Source organism: Musa acuminata, chromosome BXJ1-4 (assembly GCF_036884655.1).
Source record: "Musa acuminata AAA Group cultivar baxijiao chromosome BXJ1-4, Cavendish_Baxijiao_AAA, whole genome shotgun sequence".
Lineage (NCBI taxonomy): Eukaryota > Viridiplantae > Streptophyta > Magnoliopsida > Zingiberales > Musaceae > Musa > Musa acuminata.
In genome coordinates, this window is record NC_088330.1 from 41303852 (window position 1) to 41325615 (window position 21764).

Genomic DNA, 21764 nt, shown 5'->3' on the forward strand with positions numbered 1-21764 from the left:
TACCGAATGAGCCTATACAGAGTAAAAGAATCAAAATAATTGATATAGTAGAGATCCTGCAAATACTTCTTCAACATCTGCCTGTGGATGGATGCAAAGTGGTAGAGGTGCCAAAGTATCAGGCAGACTGGAACCAAAGAACAGTCGATCAACCTATATCAGAGAGCACCACTGTAAATGGAAGACGATAAGATAAATTCTTAGTAAACAAAATAAATAGAGATTCAAAGTAGTAGACAAACAAATGATTCAGACCAGGAGTGATCTAACGACATAAACCTGGGATCGTCAGAACCATCTGTGACGTGCCTCAAAATGTCCCTAAGAGGCACACTTAAAAAGGTACGGTAGTAATTCGAGGCAACTAACATTACAGTGATCCAACTCAAAAGGTACGGTAGTAATTCGAGGCAACTAACATTACAGTGATCCAACTCCCGGTGCTTTCTCCTTCAAACAAATACATAATAGTAACACATACAACATGACTTTGTTAATTATGCATCACGTTCATGTCAGATTCATGCCATTTAGATTTGCAGAGTGCGACCAGCTGACAGGTGGATATGCAGGTTGAACATGCTGACCAGAGTTGTTGCAGGTGCCAACGCTCTGATTTGTGGGGCTCCCGGGATCCTCAGAAGATTCACTTGATGTCCCTTCAGATGGTGGGCTGGCTGTTACTGCTGCTCCAAAGCCAGGCATCTGTGGTGGGGCTGACGAGGGTTCCCACCTCAATGGCTCTGGCTTTGGCTTTTTCCCTTCTGCAATGAAGCTCCCAACCACAACCTGGAATTGAAGTGAATCTTCACTATCTCAGACAAGTGATTTGAGAGGGACAACTATGGTATGCAAAGGAGAGGTTTGAATTTACCTGCACAGGTGTTGCTGCCACAAGCATTCCAGCAACCCCACCGCCAAGAATGCGGCCATCAGATCCTGCTAGTGCGACACTTAGGCCACCACTTCTGCTACGAGTGCTACCATCTTCTGTGAGTAGAAAAGAACCTGATAAAGAGATAATCTCAAAGCGTCCCTACAAAAAAAATATCCCCGTACATATGCCATCAGTCATGGCTATAGATATATAGATAACATACCAAGATTTCAAGCATTAACCTTTATGCAATATTCACAAGTAGAGCAGTGCTTTTATCACCTAATGCTGTCAAGCTATAGTAACAGTTCTTAGGCAAAATATTGCATGTTGACATTGAATAGAGATGTTCCTTATCAAAAGGGCAAATTGTCTTAGTGTACAGTTTGCATTTGCCACTCTTGGATGAGATGGCTTCAGCAATATAAACAATATTGTTATTTTTTATCTTCCTTGTACAAGGGATTGAAAATTCTTCTTTTTCATCTCTCCATCCACGGGAGCTGTATTTCTTGAAAAAAAGAAAAAGATCATATTATCCAACCAAAAAGGAAAACATTGGACCTTTGCCGATACATATTGCTGAACCACAAGATGATTTTAGGATAGGTAAATCCCCGATCCCTGAAAACTGGTTTCTACTGCAAGCAGATTCTGGTCTTATTCAAAAGCTCTCAATTTCCTGGAAAATTGTTTGAATTGATCACAATAGAATGACCATGAACCGATCCAGCCAAACCCAACAACCCAATCAGTCACGAACTAGGCCAATTCTAACCAAATTGACTAATGTATAAATCTCAACTTTATATCCTCAATAACAACCTAATTAGGAATCTAGATTCCATAACCAATGCTAAACCTGAGCCAATCTAATGACCCCAGATGGATGCATAAGGTAGTACTCCAGCTAAGTTGACAGAGACCTTATGGCCACAAACAGCTGGCAACACAATGTCCTTAGGCACAAGTTTTACAAACCCATGAAAGTATGTTCAATGTTTATTCTACCATGATAAACCATTTTAATTTGCTGAACAACATATGAAGATTTATTAGACCCTATGGTTTGCCAGTGACAAAAATATATCAGATCATAAAGTGGTCCACCCTAGGACCCTGGAGACTTATTGCTTAGGGGGGTCCACCTATGACTACCTTAACCCAAGTGTCTATCAATTAAACATTTTGTGACCCTTTTCATCTGAATCCAGACAACATCATATGATTAAATACAAGATACTCACAAGAGTCCAAAGTGCAGAATTCAAGGCTTGAAATATAACAACTGAAAGGTCTAAAGAACTGTATCTGAGACTAGTAACTGGTAAGGATTAATAAGACTGATTCAACAATCACCATTTGTCAAAGACTTTTCCAGAAGAAAATTCCAAGCACCACAAGTTATTAAACTACGAGACTGTTTACAGTAAAACAAAGGAAGAAATCTAGCTTGACTCTATAGATATTGAATCAAAAGACTTGTAGAAATTGAATATTGATTGCATTTACAAAAGATTGTCATAAATTTGTATTCATAATGCAGAAAACACAGGGGCTACAACCCTATTGACAACAGAGGAAATTAGAAATTCCTAAGTTTGATTTTCACAATTGCAATAGAATGAAATGACTGCTACAGAAATTCCACAACATCAAGAATTCATCATGTGCTATCAAATGAGAAACAACAAAACAGAACAATTTTGTCCAGCTATATCATTTTGTCTTTGGCGATTTGCATTTCCATCATGACATCTTCTTGGTCGATATAAAATACATATCGACATATCTACAAATACAAAAGCTTTACCCACTAGCAAAATATACAAACGATTAACAGTGCATGTAATTTCTAAATTTAAATGTTGAATCCTTTACAAGAAAAAATCTAGGTAGTATTTTATTAATAGCTTTCATTCAAACCTCATAAGTTACAGTTCCACCAGAAATTGCTGGCTGCCGAAGTGTTACATCAGAGACAGCACCATTTGCTGACAGAATACAGACTGTCCGAGGTCCTTGCTGTGAAAAGGCCATTATTTTTGAAGCTATATCCTGCCAATGCAAAAAATGACCTCATTTGATTATTGTCAATTAACTTAAAAATTTTCAATAGCCCCATCAATTCTTTTGTGTGAAACAGTTAAAGATGATCAAGTTGCTCTGCAAACAATGCAAAACACATTATGTCTCAGAGGATGCATCCTACAAAACTATCATCCTTAACTCCATACAAGATGCTTTGTGCTCAGGTGTCTATTGGTCATTCACTACATACAGCATGAACTGATATACACTGAGAGTGACCTATGCTGGTCAAGAACATGCCTTGGAATATGCACAGGTACACATATGCTAGTCCATGACAGATGAATGAGCCAGGCATATGACATTATTTTTCTTCATTTGTCCTCAGCTCTGAGTTTCACCTAAAAGTAATGAACTTGAATAATTGCTTCAAAAAAAAAAATTTAGAGGATTCATCTTCAAGCTTTAGTTTAGCAATTACCCAGGTTAATCTTTGTAATACTGCATAAAGATGCTAACAAATCCCGTTAAAGGAACTCTCTCAACCTCCAAGTTGTATTGTTTTCTCTATCTGAAAGTCCAAATCTACAGAGTGGATGCATTAATTTCGGTTATAAAGAGCAGAAGGTCAGAAGTTGTATGGACAAGCTTATATATAATACATCTTACCCAAAAACCATTAACAAATGAATTCTGTAGAATGGCATATCAAAAGTATTCTTCATATATGGAGTCAAAAAATGATGGGCCCAGTGAGTGATAATTTGTCAGCAAAAAGTAGAAAGATGCCATGAAACATACTGGTCAAAAGAAAAAGCTTTACCTATTCTAAAGTGCCTCTATCTCATAGAAAACATCAAGCGTCCAAATACATTAGGTCAAAATGTTATAGAAAGCACTATAAACAAAAGTAGGATTGGACATGCATTTCAATAAAATAACAAGCAAATGATATTGACCTAAAGACATACAAGCTATCAAACAAGCATTCTTTCATAAAAGTTATTATTTAAAATTGGTCGCCATAATTGCTTGAACCAATAGAGTGGGTGACAACTTCTCAATTCAACAATCTGTTTGCACACTCAAGAAACACAAGGCCAGTTACCCAAAAAAGTAATTGAGGAACCATGTTGATTATAGCAAACCATCTACAGGGTTAAATCCTAAAATGTTAAGTTGAAAATACCTAGAGCAGATGAATGAGATACAAATAAGAGTTCCTCTGTTTTCAGAGGTCAATCATCAAGCTTGTGTGAATCCTTTCTAAAAAATCCATCTAAAGTCCCTTTTTTTTGTTCTTTTTGCAGCTTCTTTTATTTTTGGGTGAACTTCCAGATCAGTCACATATAGACTGTAAGCAAAAAAGAAATATAGGCATATTTTGCATCAGATATAGTAATTTGAATTTGGCAAAGGTAAAGATATAAGCCTAGGTCAAATTTGCATGATCTATAACTAACACTACAAGATTCAGATGACACAAAAGATAACTGATAAAAATTAGAAATTGCTTACACTACCCTTTTTTTAGTGCAGAAGAGGATAAATATTAAGAAAATATATGACAATGCAATTTATTTGTTCGTATATTGTCTACAAAATTAAGGAAACATGAAATTGGAATACCCTTTTTTTAGTGCAGAAGAGGATAAATATCAAGAAAATATATGACAATGCAATTTACTTGTCCATATATTGGCTACAAAATTAAAGAAACATGAAATTGGAATAGCAATTTCATTGACACCGAGAAAAAGCAAGATTAAGATTTCTAATTCTCAGAATTAGCTACATTTGAACAGTAAACAAAAAAGAAAGCACAATATTCCAGGTGCAACTACTTGCCTCTCCAACTTTAACAGTAATAACATGAGGGGTAAAGCCGATCCCTGGTGCACCTGGGTAAACATGAATAGTGAGGCTAGATAAGAGACAAATAATCCTGAAGAACAAAAAATGCTAAAATTTTGAAAAAAAAAAACTGAATAAGATTCAATATTTAGACAACAGAGGCAAACGAAAAAAAGGTAAAATAAGTTAGACACTCAAGCGATGCAATTTGACTAAACTCAAGCCATGTAGCTAGACTGAAGGCCTTCACATGACCTTGCTTATGAAGAGATTTGACACTGAAACTAATCTGCATAAATAACTTATGCAAACTATATTAGTAGACAGATAATAACTGAATTTATAAATACCTAAGGGATGATAACAAAAAAGAATGTACAAGAAAATATCATACACGACACAGAGAATACTGATCCTGGCTCAAATTTAAACTCAAATGTTACAATTTAGAATTAAATTTAAGAGCCACAGATGCATGATAGAAGTAAGTGATGTTGGAGAAATATTTGGACAATTGGACTAACTGGAATTTGCTAAATATACAAAAATAATTAAGGATTTGTATATTATTGTAGATATGTACCGAGCTAGATGCAACAAGTTAAACCATATCTGAAGCCAGGGAAGTCTACCTCATAATCACTTGTCTGGAGTTCAAGACCATAGATAAAGCAACTGTATATAGACAGCAACACATAATGACTAATTCATCCTAATTTGAAAAAGAGGGGCACAATAATTACCCAACGCATCAAGTTGTTGCTTCTTGCCCGAACCAGGAGGGCGGCCTCGACGCTTAGCTGCTGGATCAGCTGGATTATTAGAGTACCCAGAAGCTGAAGACGGCGGAGTTAAGGCCAAAGCCATGCTACCATCTGGTCCATATTTTCTTGGTCTTCCTCTCTTCTTCTTCACTGGCTCGCCCACGTTAAATATGCCACCTGGCCTCATTCCAGAGAAACCATCACCTTGGTACAGAGAAGCAGTCATATCCACCGTCTTCGTCACAGCTGAAGGCATGGGGTTGAACGAAAGTCGCATGCCCTCCTGCATCATCCCAGCAGAATTTGGCCCCACCATCGGACTGTTGGTCGCCCCGGCTCCAAAAGAGCCGGAACCCACCACTACACTGGGCTGCGAAGAGCTCACTCTCGGAGGCTCTCTAGCGTCCATTTCGCAAAACCCTAACACCAAATCCCGAGCGTCCTCCGATGCACTTCAGCTAGATTTTCCGTCACCAAATCGACAAAAACCCTATCACCGAACCAGATTCGCAGTTATCCAAGTAAATTAAACCTAAACAACGAATTTCAACAAGAAAACGTGCGAGTGAGGACGTCAAGAAATTTCACGCACGCTCTCTTAAAATCGCAACTTTCAGAGACAAAATCATCCCACCGAGCCCACATTTCACGATGGTAAAAACACGCGACATTCTTCCACCCAAATGCAAAAAAAAGAGACGTTTTTGGGCCCCAATCCGCGAAGATACAATGGCACAATGATCCGAGTAAAGGGGAGCAGCAGAAGCGAGACATACCTCAGATCAGATCAATAATAGACTGCCACAAACCAAACCGAGCCGAAGAATGCCTTCAAACCCGAAAGAAATCGCCTTCCCTTCTCGCAGATATAGCCGCGGCCGAACCCTCGCCGCACCGCCACCAACTAAATCAAAGGGGGAAACTACAAAATGGGGTAAATGGGAATAAATACTTTTTCCCAGCAAAGAAATAAAAAAGAAATTCTAAAAATAAGTTTCAGCTTTAGCTCTCAAACCGAGGATGACTTATTACATCTTTTTATGCTTTTTCTCTAATTATTTATTGCCTACAATTCTGTGTCGTAAGCTCTCTAATTTTCAGATTATATATATTTATTTATTTTTTTTATTTTTTCCACATATTTCTTTTAATACCAAAACAAGTCTTTTACTGTACTCTGACGCAATAAAACGTATTCTGTGACTGAATTTTAATTATTTCCTCTTTATTTTTCGAGTGATGTATATATATATATATATGCATGTCAAATTTCTTTAATGAAAATGACACAAGACACTATGATGCATTGAGGCATTTAATTATGGAAAAATAATAATAGAAAATTCTTGACTGGATTCAATTCCTCTTCAAATTCAAATTGCCCGCTCAATCAAATTGGAGTTTTAAATGTGGGATGTACAAACTTTGACAGGTCACTGCATCTTACAATATGTCACCTGCCAATTTGAGTGGTCCTTAAGACTGCAATCTTGACCTTTGACTCGTCACACGATTATTCCCAATCATTTTTTCCTTTTAATTAAGATAAAGTTAATTTTCTTTTTTTTTCCCCCACACATTAATTATAGTTTGTAATTTTATATTAATGTCATGCATAGGTCGGTCTCATGCGTCGCATGTGCTACGTAATATTGTATTCATCAAACAAGCATGCCAAAGCTAATCCAATGATGATGATGATTTCTCGTGAGGTTTCTCTATGATTCATGCATCTATATGGCTTATTCGATCGCCAACTTAGCTTTGTCAACCCTACCATCATGTCGAGTGGTCAAAGTTGCAGGCTGGTTGGTATCTTATCGTCGTTGTCTTCGGTTTGGTAGACATCGATACGAGCAATGCGCTGAATGAGAACAGCGGCGGTCATGGAGTTGCTTGAGATGGTTCCCATTAGATTGCGTCGTCTTCGTCATCGATGAGCTTTCTTTTTTGGCTTACAGTGACAGTAGGGTGGGATGGAGGTAACGAAGCATGCACTGGCGTCGTTGAAGGCGATGCAGTAGGCTTGGACTGATGCAGAGGATATTCCACTCGTGTAGAGCAGCTGCCATGGCTGGTGATGCACTCCATGCTGTAGCTTTCGATGTGTCTTGTTGGTATTTAAGGCAGTTGTTTGTATGCTCATTGCACCTCGCACCGTCTCCTGCTTAGAGTAAGAATCATGGAAGCTGGACTGTGTACGTTTGAGCAACCATCAAACCCTGGCAGGGTGAACTGGAGAGGTAGGAGATGCAGCAGTGCCGAGGGCGAGTCATGGGGAGTACGGGCCGTAGCAGAGGACACCAGTGGTCTCGTGGGAACGGCATGGCCGCCGCGCTCGTACGCGTGCACGTTCTGCCGTCGCGTGTTCAGATCCGCTCAGGCACTGGGCGGCCATATGAATGTTCACCGCCGCGAACGTGCCAGGCTCCGGCAGTCATGCACCTCCTGGTCCTCAGCTCATGCAAGTGCAGCATTTCCGCCGCCGCCGCCGGCACCACCGGAATTTTCTGCCGTTGGTGGAGGCGTATTCCTGGTCTACTCCATCGGTGCAGGTACCGGCGAGGTCTTTGTGCCGTCCATGGGTTCTTCTTCAGCGTTCGTGTCTGGTACGCCTTATCATCGGAATGGATCAGCCGCCTCCTGTGGTACGAGCAAGGAAGGAGGCGACGAGGGGCTGGTGGTGGAAGAGCTGGATTTGGAGCTTCGACTTGGAAGATGATCTGAAGTTAGGGAGAATATATTTCCATCAACAATTTAGTCTTATGTTCTATATATGCAGTCTGCTTGTGTGTTAGACATACGTACATGGTCAGCAACATGTGAATTACATCTAACATTTACCGTATCAGCGTTTTGTAAGTTTTAGTATATTTAGATAAATGATTAAACCTTTGACACATGGGGTGGTGGCGCAGTTGGTTACCGCGTAGGTCTCATAGCATTTGGGTTATCCTGAGGTCGAGAGTTCGAGCCTCTCTCACCCCAATTAAATTTTTATTCCTTTTTTGTTCGCTCTCTCTCTATCTCTCTAAATCCTTAGACTAATGGTTGATGTAATTAGCAGGTAGTAGTAGTATTAATTATTTGGAAGAATGACTTAATTTGAAACATACAAATTTAAATGTAAATTACACAGAAAATTCGTATAAAAAATTTACACAAAAGCTCTTTCCAGTCATATAATAATTATTTATTATTTTTTCTTTTTTTTAAGCACATCACATCGATATGTGAGATGAAGTCAAACTTTATTTAAAAATAATTTTTTAATTTTGATGGTTTTTTAATATATAATAAATCTTTAATATCGTAACTGCTCCTTCATTATCGTTTCTATTCCAATGCACCCCTACCTCACACCCCCCGACCACTCTTATCCTCGACCCATTTCGTGAGTCCTCAAAAGAAACGAGATACGGAGTTGAATTGTGACGACCGTCACTGAAGACGGAAACAAAGACAAACCAGAGAGATCAAGGAAGGGAGATCACAAAGATCATCGTCGTGGCGAAACAAAGATTAATACAAGCATCACGATGGGGGTGGGCGACCGTGATGACCCACGACATGGCGGAACAGAGACATCAGAACGAAGAGGCATTTAAGGTATTAGATAAAAAAGTAACAAATAAAAAGAAAATTGAGACATCTTTGGGGAAAAATAACCCAAAAAAGGATAATGAAGGGAAACAAAACCACGGGAGTAGCAGGATATGCTGTAACACAGTACACTCGGTTCATCAACCGAGAGAAACATCACTAATACATTTAAGTGAACAGAAAAGACCCGCAAAGGGCACAAAACTGATGAATACAATATTTACAAAATACATTAAAACCCCAGAAACATTCCTACAACCAGTCACATACCTTTCATATGTCTGGCTAGCAATGTTCCACTCATTTTTGGAGCCCAACTGTAAACCGAGAGACGATCGAAGAGGATAAGCAAGTTGCCTCTAAAAATCAGATTCAAGTATCATCATTCACTTAATCTGATCAAATGCCAATACCGTTTGATGCAGAGTCTGGTTGGAGTGAAAAAAATCCATGCAGTCTTAGCAAATTTTCTTGTGAGGCACAGTATTTTCTTATATAGCAATCTCGAAAACCAGCAAGACATTTGCTAAGCAATCTCTTCTGTCGCATCTCACCAGCTGCCTCAAGTACTCCACGTACCGGGAAAACTGAGTGTTTATCATGCACCAATAGCTAAAATGGAGATAATTGGCTAATTATTGTATCAGCAGGAGCAAGGATCTACTCGATGTCATCTATCCAGTCACCATAAATCTTACTAATCTTGTCCGGGCCCTTCCATTTCTCGACTGACCTCTGCACCTGCCTCTGTATCACACCAGCGGACCTCTGCGAAGGAACACCCATATGATATAAATCTGAAAGAGGACCTGGAAGGCTTGAAGCAACAGAAGTGTCCATCGGAGCTTTTGTTAATGTCCCAGCTTGCTTTGAATCTGAAGTGGCCAACGACACATCTCTTACTTCATTCTCCGTAAGCCCTCCCCCATACATGTGTAGTTCTGAGGCCACAAAAGTTATTCATGAATGAGAAGAATATACTGCAGTGTACGTATTTCTACATGTTAAATAGTGCACAAATATTCGTACAAAAATAAAATTAAAAGAGAACATAAATAAGAAAAGTAGAAGGAGGTAGAAGAAGGATGCGATGTGTTGCTGGATTGGTAGATATATAATCATGGATGCATATTGGATACACTATTTTACTCATAAACTATGTTCATTGCTCAATAAACCTTATGAAATGTGCAACAAATTACAGGATTCATGGTCTGCTTTACAGAAATTTATTGCCAATCAATCATCACAGCCTATCAAATTGACACAGGCAGTCTTTGATCTTAAAGAAATTCGGCAGCCACAAGCCTAGTTTAATCTAAATGACATTCCAAATAATAATGCGTGTCACTCTACAAATTAGATCAGTAAGAATCACTTGCATTATCCTTTTGCAGAGTTACTGCAGCGAGCCGTAGCTCGAAGATATTATCTAGATATGTATGTGGCCACAAAAACTAGTGATAGAATGTAAATAAATGCATATCTATAATTCAAGCACTAAAAGCAATCCGAGGAAGATCTTCTTGTCGTTGTTCTTATGGCACAGCAAGATTTGAGCTTATGGTTGTCACACCAAGAATTGGAAGGAATAAGATTGGATGTCATACCTGCAGCACCATGAGCAAAGTGGCACTTGCTGCCGAACGGGCAATACCCTGTCATCTCCCACTTGTTACAGATTCTCGTCTTCCAATTCGAAGGCTTCTGAGGTGACCCATTTGCACCTCCCCCGTATCCGCCGCTACCGCCCCCAACTGTGGGCGACAGACTGATCGCCACGCTCTCCCGAGCCTTTGATTGCTCGTCGTGGACGAATGTGCAACTATCCCCGTACGGGCACCCCTCCTCCGTGTAGAACTTCTTACAACGCCTTCCTTTATGAGATCTCTCGGAGTCCCCGATCGCAATCGACGAGCTCACCGTCGGTATCTGACGCTCCTCTCTGAGCTCGGAGCCCTCCTCGTGAGCCGCCACGATCTCCTGCCAATTAGGCGGCGGCTTGCGGAGCTCCTCGATCCCGTGAGCGAAATTACAGTTCGTTATGTAAGGGCAGGTACCCGCGCGGAACTTGCAGCAGAGCTTCGTCTTGAAGAACATCTTGCCGATGGCTCTCGAGCTGGAGGTCCGATTCCCACCGTGGGAATCCCCTTGGGAGTTCCGAGCTCTCTTTCCCGGAGGCTGCTCACTGCCGGCACGGGACTGAGACTGGCGGCCGTCGTAGGCGGAGTTGGATCCGGCATCAGCGGATAGGTCTCCGTTCCAAGCACGGTAATCCTCATCGGTCGCCCACACAAGCTGGTCGATTCCAGCCGGGGGCCAGGAATCGCGACCGGGAGGGCCGGACGCGTCCGGAACAATTGCGATGGCGTTGCTGCTAGGATACGCAGCTCCGCCACCGTAATCCATCTAAAATACACGCGGAACCTAAACAAGAGAGACCAAGATCTCAATTTTCCACCGCCGTAGTCGAAAGAAAGAATCCACAAGCTCAGAACAAGCAGCCGTTCGTGGCCAAGAGCGAGGTTCCCGAAAAAAAATAAGAAAGACGCCTAGGTCGGCGAAGGCAGAGAGAGGGATTCTTCAGAAGTCCCACAAAGACGCCATTTCCGGGAGCGAGGGGACGGAATTGAAGAATCCCTAAAGAATCAACTGGGTACCGATGACGGCGAGCAAGAACTGTGGGGAGGAGAAGATAGAGCGGGGGCGCAGAAACCCTAACGACAGAGCAACAGGACGGATCTCACGGAGGGGTGCGCGCGTGTACGGACGGCGGGACGCGCGTATCTCCGGAAAGGGGCCATTTAGGTTTATTTAACTTGATTAGATATTGACTCCTAACAGTGTTTTAGACAAATAACCATGGAGATCAAATTAATACATAAATTAAGAAAATATTATCAGAAATGTATTGGCTCAATAATACAAATTACTGGTAAAAGACCTCAATCTATAAATTATAGAAACACTATAACTATTACTATTACTTCGATGTTAGTTACGTGTACCGAAAAAAAAAAAAGGTTCATATTGAGGCATTGTAACATTATAGTCAACAAATCTTATGTTAGAAAAAAAAATCATTGACATCATCATAAGTTCAACGTGATCCGAACTTGTATACGCAATAACTTCTAATATGCCTCCAAGAGAAAAACGTCGAGCTCTCGAGATACCATCTATACGAAAACCAATGTCGAAAGAGATTTTTCGATCTGATCCTTATAGCGTTCAAATTAGTAACCCGACATCTTTGAGTGTGGACGTCAAAGTCCTTTTTTTCTTTCTTCCAGAAAGGTAAGTTTGTCTCCTTTTATAATATTAAAGATGAGTATTTATATTTGATCATAAAGGACAAGAATGAAGCTTGTGATTACCTTGGAAATAAATATGAAAAAAAAAATTATTATTGCCTTAGTAGCCATAAAGGGCAGGAAGAAAATTTAGATTATCTTTCTGGTCACAAAGAGCAAGAAGAAAGCTTGCTATTACTTGCTTTCGACCTTCATCCACACGAGCAGCCACGTGGATAGACAAGTGAAGATGTGACATTCATCTTCTCCCCCCCCTCTATATACCATATAATAATTATGCATCGGATGATGATTAGCTGATGGTGAATTATTTATTATTTGTCCCTCTCTGAAGGGGTGCTTCGAGGCTCTTACGAAAAGAGCTCGAAATACAACGTTTAGTTCATCTGACATGAGAGAGTTCTAGATCTCTACTCATAGGTCAGGGCAAATCTCTCGTCACACTAGTCATGTTTTCTCGACTCACGTACCTCAAACATAGTAGTCTAATGTCTCTATTGTGATGGATTTCTCGTCATATGGATTAGGTTTTCTTAACTCACATGTCTTTGGCATATTTAGTCTTATGCATTTGTCGTGGTGGATTTCTTGTCACGTGGGTTGGGTTTACTTGACTCGCACCTCGAGCATATTTAGCCTCGTGCATTCATCGTAATGGATTTTTCATCATACGAGTTAGTTTTCCTGACTTACACACCTCGAGCACATTTAGCTTTATCTTCCGTCGTGATGGATTTTTCATCACATGCGTTGGGTTTTCTTAACCCATCTTGGGCACATTTGGCCTTATGCCTATGTTATAACAAATTTTTCTTCATATTAGTAAGGTTTTCTTGACCCATGCACCACAGGCACATTTGATTTTATATCTCCATTGTGGTGGATTTTTTGTCACATGGGTTAGGTTTTCTTAACTCACGTGCCTTTGGTACATTTGGCCTTTCACCTACACTATGGTAAATTTTTCGTCACACGAATCGAATTTTCCCAACTAACATGTGTTGGGCACATTGGGCCTTACACCTTCACCATGGCAAATTTCTTATTAAATGGGTTGAGTTTTTTTAACTCACATGGGTCGAGCTCATTTGGCCTTGCACTTCAGTCATGGCGGACGTAGATAAAGTTTTCTCGACTATTGCACCTCAGAGATATTTGGCCTTGCGTAACTATCATAGTGGGATCTCTTATCATGCGAGTTGGGTATTCCTAACTTGCATGCCTCGAGACATTTTGTATTGTGCCTCCATTGTTGTCGATTTTTTTTATACGGGTTGAGTTTTCTCGACTCATATGCCTCAGACATATTTGACCTTGCACCTCCACAATCACAGATTTTTTATCATGTAGGTTAGGTTTTCTCAACTCACATACCTCGGGCACAATTAGCCTTTGTGTCCCCATTGTGGCAGATTTCTAATCATGCTGGTTGAGTTTTCCTAACTCATGTGCCTTCTATAATATTAGACCCTCATTCTAGAACAAAAAATGTTAGAGAAAAATATCGTTGACATATTAGTCAACCTAATGTGGTCTAGACCCATGTGCATGAGAACGTTTAAGATATGTCTGAGATAGAAACGTCGAGCTTGAAGAAAATAATAGAAGATAAGAACAATTATTGTAGAAGCTTTATTGAAATAACTTTAGCTTATTTATACAGATTAAGAGAGATGATTTTCCTCAACAGAATAAAGGATTTTCTTCAACAGAATAAAGAGATTTCCTCATATAGTTGGGAAAATCTTATCTTCTATCATGCCCCCGCAAGATGGTGCTCTTGTCAAGGATACCAATCTTAGATCGATGTAAATAATGATTTACGAGTCAGAGGCTTCGTGAGTAGGGCAAAAGCAGATCGCTGCTATTGTTGCGATTGCTATTGCTATGAGGGCACAGGCATTCCCTTCGTTCTCCTTAAGTCTGCCCTTCGTTCTCCTTAAGTCCACCGACTGTTGGCAAATCAGCAAAGACAGCGAAGGCTACTGCGATGAAGAAGATGAGGATTGGCTGTGGAGCCTCTTAGGAATGTGGCTGCAGTGACATTTGTCGCTAGCCAAAGGCAAGAGCGAAACTTCGCTTTTCTCATTGCTCTGATACCATGAAGAAAATAATAGAAGATAAGAACAATTACTGTAGAAGCTTTATTGAAGAAGAAATAAAGAAGCTTTATTGAAATAACTTTAGCTTATTTATACAGATTAAGAGAGATGATTTTCGTCAACAGAATAAAGGATTTCCCTCAACAGAATAGAGAGATTTCCTCATATAGTTGGGGAAATCTTATCTTCTATCAGAGCTCTCGTGATGTCACATGCACAAAAACTAAGGTCGAGAGAGGTTTCATGATACAATCCCTTCGATGTCTTTGAGTGTCGACGTGAGTCTTTTTTTTTTTTTTCTTTTCTCAAGAAAGATAAATTTGTCGATGAGCATTTAATTCCTTGTCATAAATGACGATAAGAAAACTTAATACTATTTTTTCGATAATAAAGCATAAGAATGAAATTTACGATAGTCTTTCTGGATATAAAAGATAAGAAGGAAGCTTACGATTACTTGATTTGGACAATCATCCACATGGGTAACCACTAGAGGAGGGGATGACCATTGTCTTCTCTTCCTCCTTTCGATATCACGTGATGATTACATACTAGAAGATAATTAGTTAATATTATATTCTTTATCATCTTGCTAGCCAATATTAAGTGAGGTGCAAGACCAACAAAAAACAATCGATTGTAACATTTGAAGATTTGACAGATGATTCAAATATAATTAATGTCCAATGTTTCAGAAAAATCACATGAAGTTGCTCAATAGAGTAACGGCTAACATATGATTACATAAAGAAAAACTAGTTATGCTTGTTAAATTATTTGTCATATAACATTTAGCTCATATAGGCCATTGTATTATGTACTCATCCTAACTTGAGGGCATTGTCAGGTAAGCGTAATTCTTCGAAGATCATTCGATGGAATCATCTCTTAATTATTGACACTCCTTCACATGTCGAATATATAAGTATAAAAGTTATAATTATATTTCTATTATATCAAAAAACTATAATATCACATTCTAAAATCAAATAACGATATATGAAATGTATAATGTATACATTTCGATGTTATTTAAAATATTTTTCTTTGGATACATAAATACAACTTAGTTGGAGCCAAAGGAAGCAAAAGAATCGATATAGAAGATAAACTAGACTCTCTTTATTATTATTATTATTATTATTCATAGGACCACTATAAATGATGAAATATAAGAGATGCGAATAAATATATAGTATTTCTTTTAGAGGATCTAGAATAAATGATTAGAAAATTTATCACATAATCCATATGATTAAAATTATAATATATCTTATATAATTAAATAGGATCACATAATCTAACATAATAATCAAAAACATTATTCAACAATTAAACCATCCCGTCCAGGGGGTGTGTCAGAGCTCGTTAAATAGTAGCATGGGCCAACTAGAAAGGAAAGGTGAGGCAGAGCCAATTATACCGACTTCAATTGGGAATGCATTACAAACACTTAAAATTAGATCGTAATATAAATGCATAACAATTGTGAGAGTAATTAAACGCATGAGAAACACAAAGTTAATTTGTACTTAGAAAATGTGAGCAAGCTAAACAAATTTGACAACGTTCATCGAGAAGATAAATGTGTAGAATAACATCGAAATAATCAAATGCACAAAAACCAACAGCTATCATGTTCCTAAATTTATTTCTCAATTCAAAAAGTCTTTGACAACGATCACCATTCATCGCGATTCATTCTCATTGGCAGGGTTAGGGTTGCAAGTCAACGCCTGTAGATGTCATCTAAACCTACCTTTTAAAATGTCAACGTAGTGTTATTCCCTGTAGTTCATTAATGTTGCCCAATGACTGTTTCTACCTGTGAGTAGCATATGTATCTTCACATTGCTTCACGTACAAACATCACAGGATTTTGCTTGGAAGCTCTCTCTCTCTCTCTCTCTCTGCAATTACTGCAAGAAGCTGCCAAAGAATCGTCTTTGTGCATGCTTGATGAAAACAATGTAAACAACTTAATTTTTACATGCCATATGAACCAATCAGCAGCTTGAAGAGTGGATTAGTCACTGTTCCGTATCTAATTCAGAGATCAATCTGGTCCATATAATTTAGAAGTGAGAGATAAAGACAAACACTGGTAGATAATTATCTTCCTATGTCTCTATCCTCTGCCGAAAGCTAGCTGATATCCATGACAATGCTATCAGCATCAGCAGGCGATTAAGATGGGAGACACCAGCAGGTTATCTTGATGTGCACATCAACCAACCTCATAATTGGGCATGTCTCGCCCGGAACTTGAACCATGCATGCTTCCGGAGGAAGAGAAGATGACCCATCAGTACTGGTTCACTGATGGTCTGAAAGGAAGAGAAGACGGGCAATTCTGATAGACTTTGATGCAGTCGCCGGTGCAAAGTGGCGGTCTTCCATTGCAGCCTAAACGAAATACCATGTCACTTCCACAGTCGATTTGGTGCTGAAAACACCTCACCCGTCCTCTTTTGTCAAAGCAAACAAGAGACGAAAGCAGCTCGCCAACCTTTGTCCTACCACCGTTCGCCCACAAAGGAGAGGCCAAGCTGAAGCATATATGACAAAGCCAATATTTACCATCTTAATCGCAGACCTAACCATGATTGGAGAGCGATGGACGCCGACCTAATTGGTGACGATCGAGATGGGGTGCAGCAGTGCACTGCTTGTGGAGCAGATGGGTTATGGTTATGGCGATCGATGATGTCTTACTGGTTTCATTTAAGAGGGTTAGCGGCCAAATGACGTGAAGAAGAAGGGAAATACTTGAATGTAATGAATGAGCAATCGAGGATGGGGGCCTCCTTCCACGCTTACCACGAATCCCTCGGTGGCTGCTTTTTAGGCTACCGGTGGTGTGGTGTGATCCAAAGAGCCCAAGTGAGACGTAAAGACGAGAGAGGTCGCGCGGTTTAAAGTTGAGTGCAAGTCTGTGGAGGAGATGCCACGGTGGGCGCCACTCTTCGTCTCCATCTGCACTCCTCCCCCCGGGTTATTGTACCGCACACATCGGATCACGCATCTGTGACGTGTGGGACCCACTCTCTCTGGTTGGGGTCACTATCTCGGCCCGTGAAGAGGGTGCAGAAGTGGGTAACGAAATAGTACGTCAGCGCCGCGTGGCGGTCGAGGACTCTAAGAGGATGGCGGCGGCGTGCCGCACGAAACAGCAAACCACGTTCGGATCCAGTTATGCGCAACCGCGTGGCAGGGTGGCTTCGGGCGGTGGAAACGAGTCGCGAGTTCGAAGGCGAAGCAGCAAATATCACTGCAAACTAAACTACGGGATCCATCGTCTCTCGGAGAACTCTTACTTTGCAGGGGAAGACCGATGAATCCGACGCGCACGAACGCGGAAAAGATCTTTACACCATCAAATCACGACCGTACAGAATTAATCGGACGGAGAGCAAGGATCACATGGGTCCCAGTGGTTAAAAGTCTGCCGACATGTGGTCCAACGTCTGACCGTCGTCCAAACGCCAAACCCACCTGACGGAGGCGGCATGGTGCACGACGTCTAGTTGCCAATGGGAGGTCGCCACGTAGACGGCCTCGCTTACGCTTCCTTCACACTCGCGGACCACATGAACGCGGCAGCCGCCCGTGGCGGGACCCGCGTGGGTGCCACCGCGAGAGCCGGTTTCATTGGTCATTGGGTACCGCAATCCCCAAATTCGACCCATATGCCCTCTGCATCTTTCCTCTTCGTTCCTCCGTCGTTTCGATATGATGAGCGAGGAAACACTGCTGCAAGAGGAATCATTCACACGAACAAACACGGTGCATTCGGAATCACGAATCACGCAAAGATAGGAACGAGCGAGATGAATTCTTTTATTCCCACAGGTTCCTGTGGTTTGCAGGCATGCATCTCTCCTTGTGGATTCACCAAGCTTTACATATTCACAGTTACTACAGAGTCTACAAACCTTTCTATCACAAAATCTCAACAAACACTACAACTATACCTTCAAAGCTTATTCAGATCACAGGTCTTCTCCATCAGCTCTGCTCCGATTGCTCGTGTGTTTACCGGCACCGGCCTCCACATGAAGAAGCACTGAGTGCCGCGGATGGTGTTCTGGCGCTTGCTGTGGAGAAGAGATTGATGGAAGCTTCTGCGGAGTACATACTACTGTTGTTTAATACATGGTACGAAGCCTCGGTAATAGTGATGCGAGGTGGGGGGGGGCTTAGAATTCCAGCATTATGCTTCCGAAGGGGGCTCGGTGGGGGATGCCCTTCCTTCTCTTGGCGCTGCGGAAGCTGGCGGCGGTCGGCGGCGGCGTCGATGGGGTGAAGCTCTGTGTGGCGTTGCTCTTCACGCTGCCGCGGCTCGTGCTGGTGTCGGAGGCGTCTGAGTCGGAAGCCGCGGTTGACTGCTTCGTCTTCTTCTTGTTCTTCTTCTTCTGGGGATGGTTCTTTTTCTTCCTGTTGTAGTCAGAGGCGGCGCCCGCAATCTGAAATGGGGATTTCATCGAACAATTGGTTAGAGGAGAAATTAGCGGAAAGATTGGATTTTGATAGTGGTGGTGCGGAAGAAGGTGATAGGGAGGGGGAAACCTTGCAGCCGAGGGAGCAGAAGCGGAAGGAGTCCACGAGGCTCCGCTCGCAGACCTCGCAGATGTTGGTGACGCCCTTGCCGGGCCTCTGCTGGGGGCGCTCGTTGAGGAAGACGACGCGGGCGCTGTTGATAATGTAGGTCTGCACGCCGGTGATGTCCAACACCTTCTGGATCTCCGAGACTCGGATCACGTCGTGGTAGGACGACCGTCGTATCTGAAACCAATGCCAGCAGAAAACCATATCTCATCATCCTCGCAACGATTCCGTCCCTTGCGGGATGAACATGGATAGGATTCTGGGGGATGCAAACGGACCTGGATGGAGCGATGGTCGCTGTGACGCGCGAGGCAGAGGGAGCAGAGGGCGCCGTTCATGCAATCGAGACAGTACATATTGCACTCGCTCTTGTGGGCGTCAGCGTGCCGCTTGCATTGCACGAAAAAGCTCGTCGACAGCAGCGGGCGCAGCCACGGCGGCCACTGCTCCTCCTCCTCCTCCTCCTTCCCTCCCGCTCCCTGTTCCAGTCCGTAGTATCAGACCCCTCACGGAAACACAAAACCAGCAGAAGGAAACGAGAAAAAGCCACATCTTTCAGAATACAAGACAAAAATCTCACCATGATTCCTCTGTTCTTGCTGTCAAGCTCTTTGAACGGAGATTCTCGATCGATCGCCACCTGGATCATCGGAAAACTCCCCCCTTTCCGTCTGCTAATTCTTGGTGTGGGAATCAAATAGCTTATGGCAAGAGAGGAGACGAGGGAGCAGAGGTCTCTGCAGGGAACCGAGACAGGTAGAAAAGTCGTCTTTGTAGACTTGAGAAAGAGTGAGAGAGAGAGAGAGAGAAAGGGGGTATAGTGGGAGGATGAGGATGGAGAAGGGCTAAGATGCGTTGGTTGCAAGGAAGCCTCGCTTCTTTCTTCTCCCCATCACTCTCATGCATGTCTTTTCTACATATATTTTTCTCCACTATTTCTCCTAAACCAAATTACAGTATTGGCGTTGGTCAAACGTACTAAACATTGTACCATAAATATCTGTTCAATATAATGCGTTGTCCTTTGAGGAGGGCAATTTCATGCCATGATCCACAATTTGGATGCCTCCAATGTGGACTTTCTTCTCCTCATGCTGACAAGCATCTTACGACAGCACACTATTCTTTGGTAGGTGTCATTAAGCAATTAAGATTGGAACCCAAATGTCATGATAAAAGTTCCTATGCAAGTTGGAGAGATTGCATTCATAAAGGTGAGCTATGTCTTGTGCATTGGAAGATGTGAGGGTGGGTCAAGTCAAGTAGGAGATGGGTCTCTGTGTGGTGTGGTAGATGTTGGTGGATCACTCCCTCTCTCTCTCTCTCACGAGTGGAAGATGATCCCAGGTGCTGTGTAAAGCACACTAAATGCAGGAATATGCTTTGCCTTTATCTATGATATGCAAGGAAGAACAAGGAAAAATTATTAGGCCACTAGCAGGTGGCACAATTTCTTTTGTTGTAGTGCATTGGCAAAACTGGAATGGGACTGAGAAGAAGAATCAAAGTGTCATCTTCCAATCATGTCGAGTGGATGTCTGATGCACACTTATGCTAATTCGAGTTACAAAGATCAGCTATGTACTGATTTCTTCATGTCGACACTTCTTTCGTTAGCATCTCTTAAATCAACCATAGTTAAGTCGATTAAGCGGAGACCGACGGCTATGATTGCATCCGAGTCCCATGTCAGTCCAATGGATGCCGACGTGGATGTGTTGGGCTGTGACGTGGTGCTGGATTGCCTACACGTCAGCCCTCGTCGGATGGCATCCTAGCGTTAGTGCTCGCCACCCCGACTTATGGCACGACATGGATCTTGCCGGGACGGAACGGCGTTCCATCCACGGAGATGTGCCTGCGTTGACGACGCGGTGGAGATGTGCCCTTTTGGCTTGCGATCGGAATGCGTTGCTTTCCCGTTTCATAAAGCTATGCCGATCCCAAATAGTCTCTCTCTTCGCTTTGCCTACGAACGATCATCGGAGCTTAGCGTCATCAAGAACGAAATCATGATGGTTTCTCCGTTGACGAAGGGCATGCTCTGGGTCAAACTTCAAACCCTCGCCTACCTCGCCTGTGCAAGTCTGATCTCATTCAAAGAGGAAGCTTCCTTCATATTTCTTCCACAGGAACCGGCATGCCATGTGGAATAGAACATTGGCCACTGTTTTCGCTCCATGAACAATCTCTTAGAGAAGAAGAAGAAGAAGAAGACGAATGACTACTGCTACATAATTCTCCCCCCTTCGTACCTGAATTAATAGCTTGGATGCGACATCCTCTTCAGCCATTTAGATTCAAGAGACGACTTTGACGTTTAACTGCCGATCGGGTGAGAGTTTGGATTCCACAAGACAGATCTTGAGCTGAGAGCGTTTGTCCCCCAGGTGTTCGAGCAATTGATTGACTCATTGGCGTCAGGGCTCCATCCGGCCCACATGATCGAATCATTAGCCAGTGAAGAAATGATGGGCTTGTCACAGGTCTGATGCTCGGCTCAAACCTGCTCTGCCTCTCTTCCATGTTCGTGGCAAGAGAAACCCCACGGAGATCCAGCTTTTTCTAGGCAGTACCGTCAATTGTGTGGCAAGAATAACTCCACTTAGAA

At 41.9% G+C, this 21764-nt stretch overlaps 4 protein-coding genes and 1 non-coding gene across 6 annotated transcripts; 2 read left to right on the forward strand and 3 right to left on the reverse strand.

Moving 5' to 3' along the window:
• Positions 1–195: 195 nt before the first annotated feature.
• LOC103982591 (AT-hook motif nuclear-localized protein 10) lies at positions 196–6455 on the reverse strand. 2 transcript variants are annotated; one of them, XM_009399559.3, is made up of 6 exons: positions 6303–6455; positions 5506–6016; positions 4757–4809; positions 2804–2935; positions 875–1036; positions 196–789 (listed from the first exon to the last, which is right to left on the reverse strand). In XM_009399559.3, exons 2-6 carry the CDS (start codon positions 5933–5935, stop codon positions 511–513), a joined length of 1056 nt encoding a protein of 351 aa, XP_009397834.2. In that variant the 5' UTR covers positions 5936–6016; positions 6303–6455; the 3' UTR covers positions 196–510. The 2 variants fall into 2 exon arrangements, with proteins under 2 accessions (XP_009397834.2, XP_065035008.1); XM_065178936.1 differs by having other exon boundaries at positions 5506–6058; positions 6303–6435.
• A 1253-nt stretch (positions 6456–7708) lies between these two features.
• Positions 7709–8248, forward strand: LOC135672224 (probable transcriptional regulator RABBIT EARS). The gene has a single exon (XM_065180679.1). It carries the CDS (start codon positions 7709–7711, stop codon positions 8246–8248), a length of 540 nt encoding a protein of 179 aa, XP_065036751.1.
• A 181-nt stretch (positions 8249–8429) lies between these two features.
• Positions 8430–8514, forward strand: TRNAM-CAU (transfer RNA methionine (anticodon CAU)). Its single transcript is given in 2 exon segments — positions 8430–8467; positions 8479–8514. It is a non-coding gene; the product is annotated as a tRNA-Met (tRNA).
• Positions 8515–9209: 695 nt separating this feature from the next.
• LOC103982590 (zinc finger CCCH domain-containing protein 56) lies at positions 9210–11907 on the reverse strand. The gene is made up of 2 exons (XM_009399558.3): positions 10740–11907; positions 9210–10070 (listed from the first exon to the last, which is right to left on the reverse strand). The coding sequence occupies exons 1-2, from the start codon at positions 11536–11538 to the stop codon at positions 9790–9792; spliced, it is 1080 nt and encodes a 359-aa protein (XP_009397833.2). The 5' UTR covers positions 11539–11907; the 3' UTR covers positions 9210–9789.
• Positions 11908–18359: 6452 nt separating this feature from the next.
• Positions 18360–19979, reverse strand: LOC103982588 (protein RGF1 INDUCIBLE TRANSCRIPTION FACTOR 1). The gene is made up of 4 exons (XM_009399557.2): positions 19734–19979; positions 19432–19632; positions 19115–19330; positions 18360–19011 (listed from the first exon to the last, which is right to left on the reverse strand). The coding sequence occupies exons 1-4, from the start codon at positions 19800–19802 to the stop codon at positions 18745–18747; spliced, it is 753 nt and encodes a 250-aa protein (XP_009397832.2). The 5' UTR covers positions 19803–19979; the 3' UTR covers positions 18360–18744.
• Positions 19980–21764: the final 1785 nt, after the last annotated feature.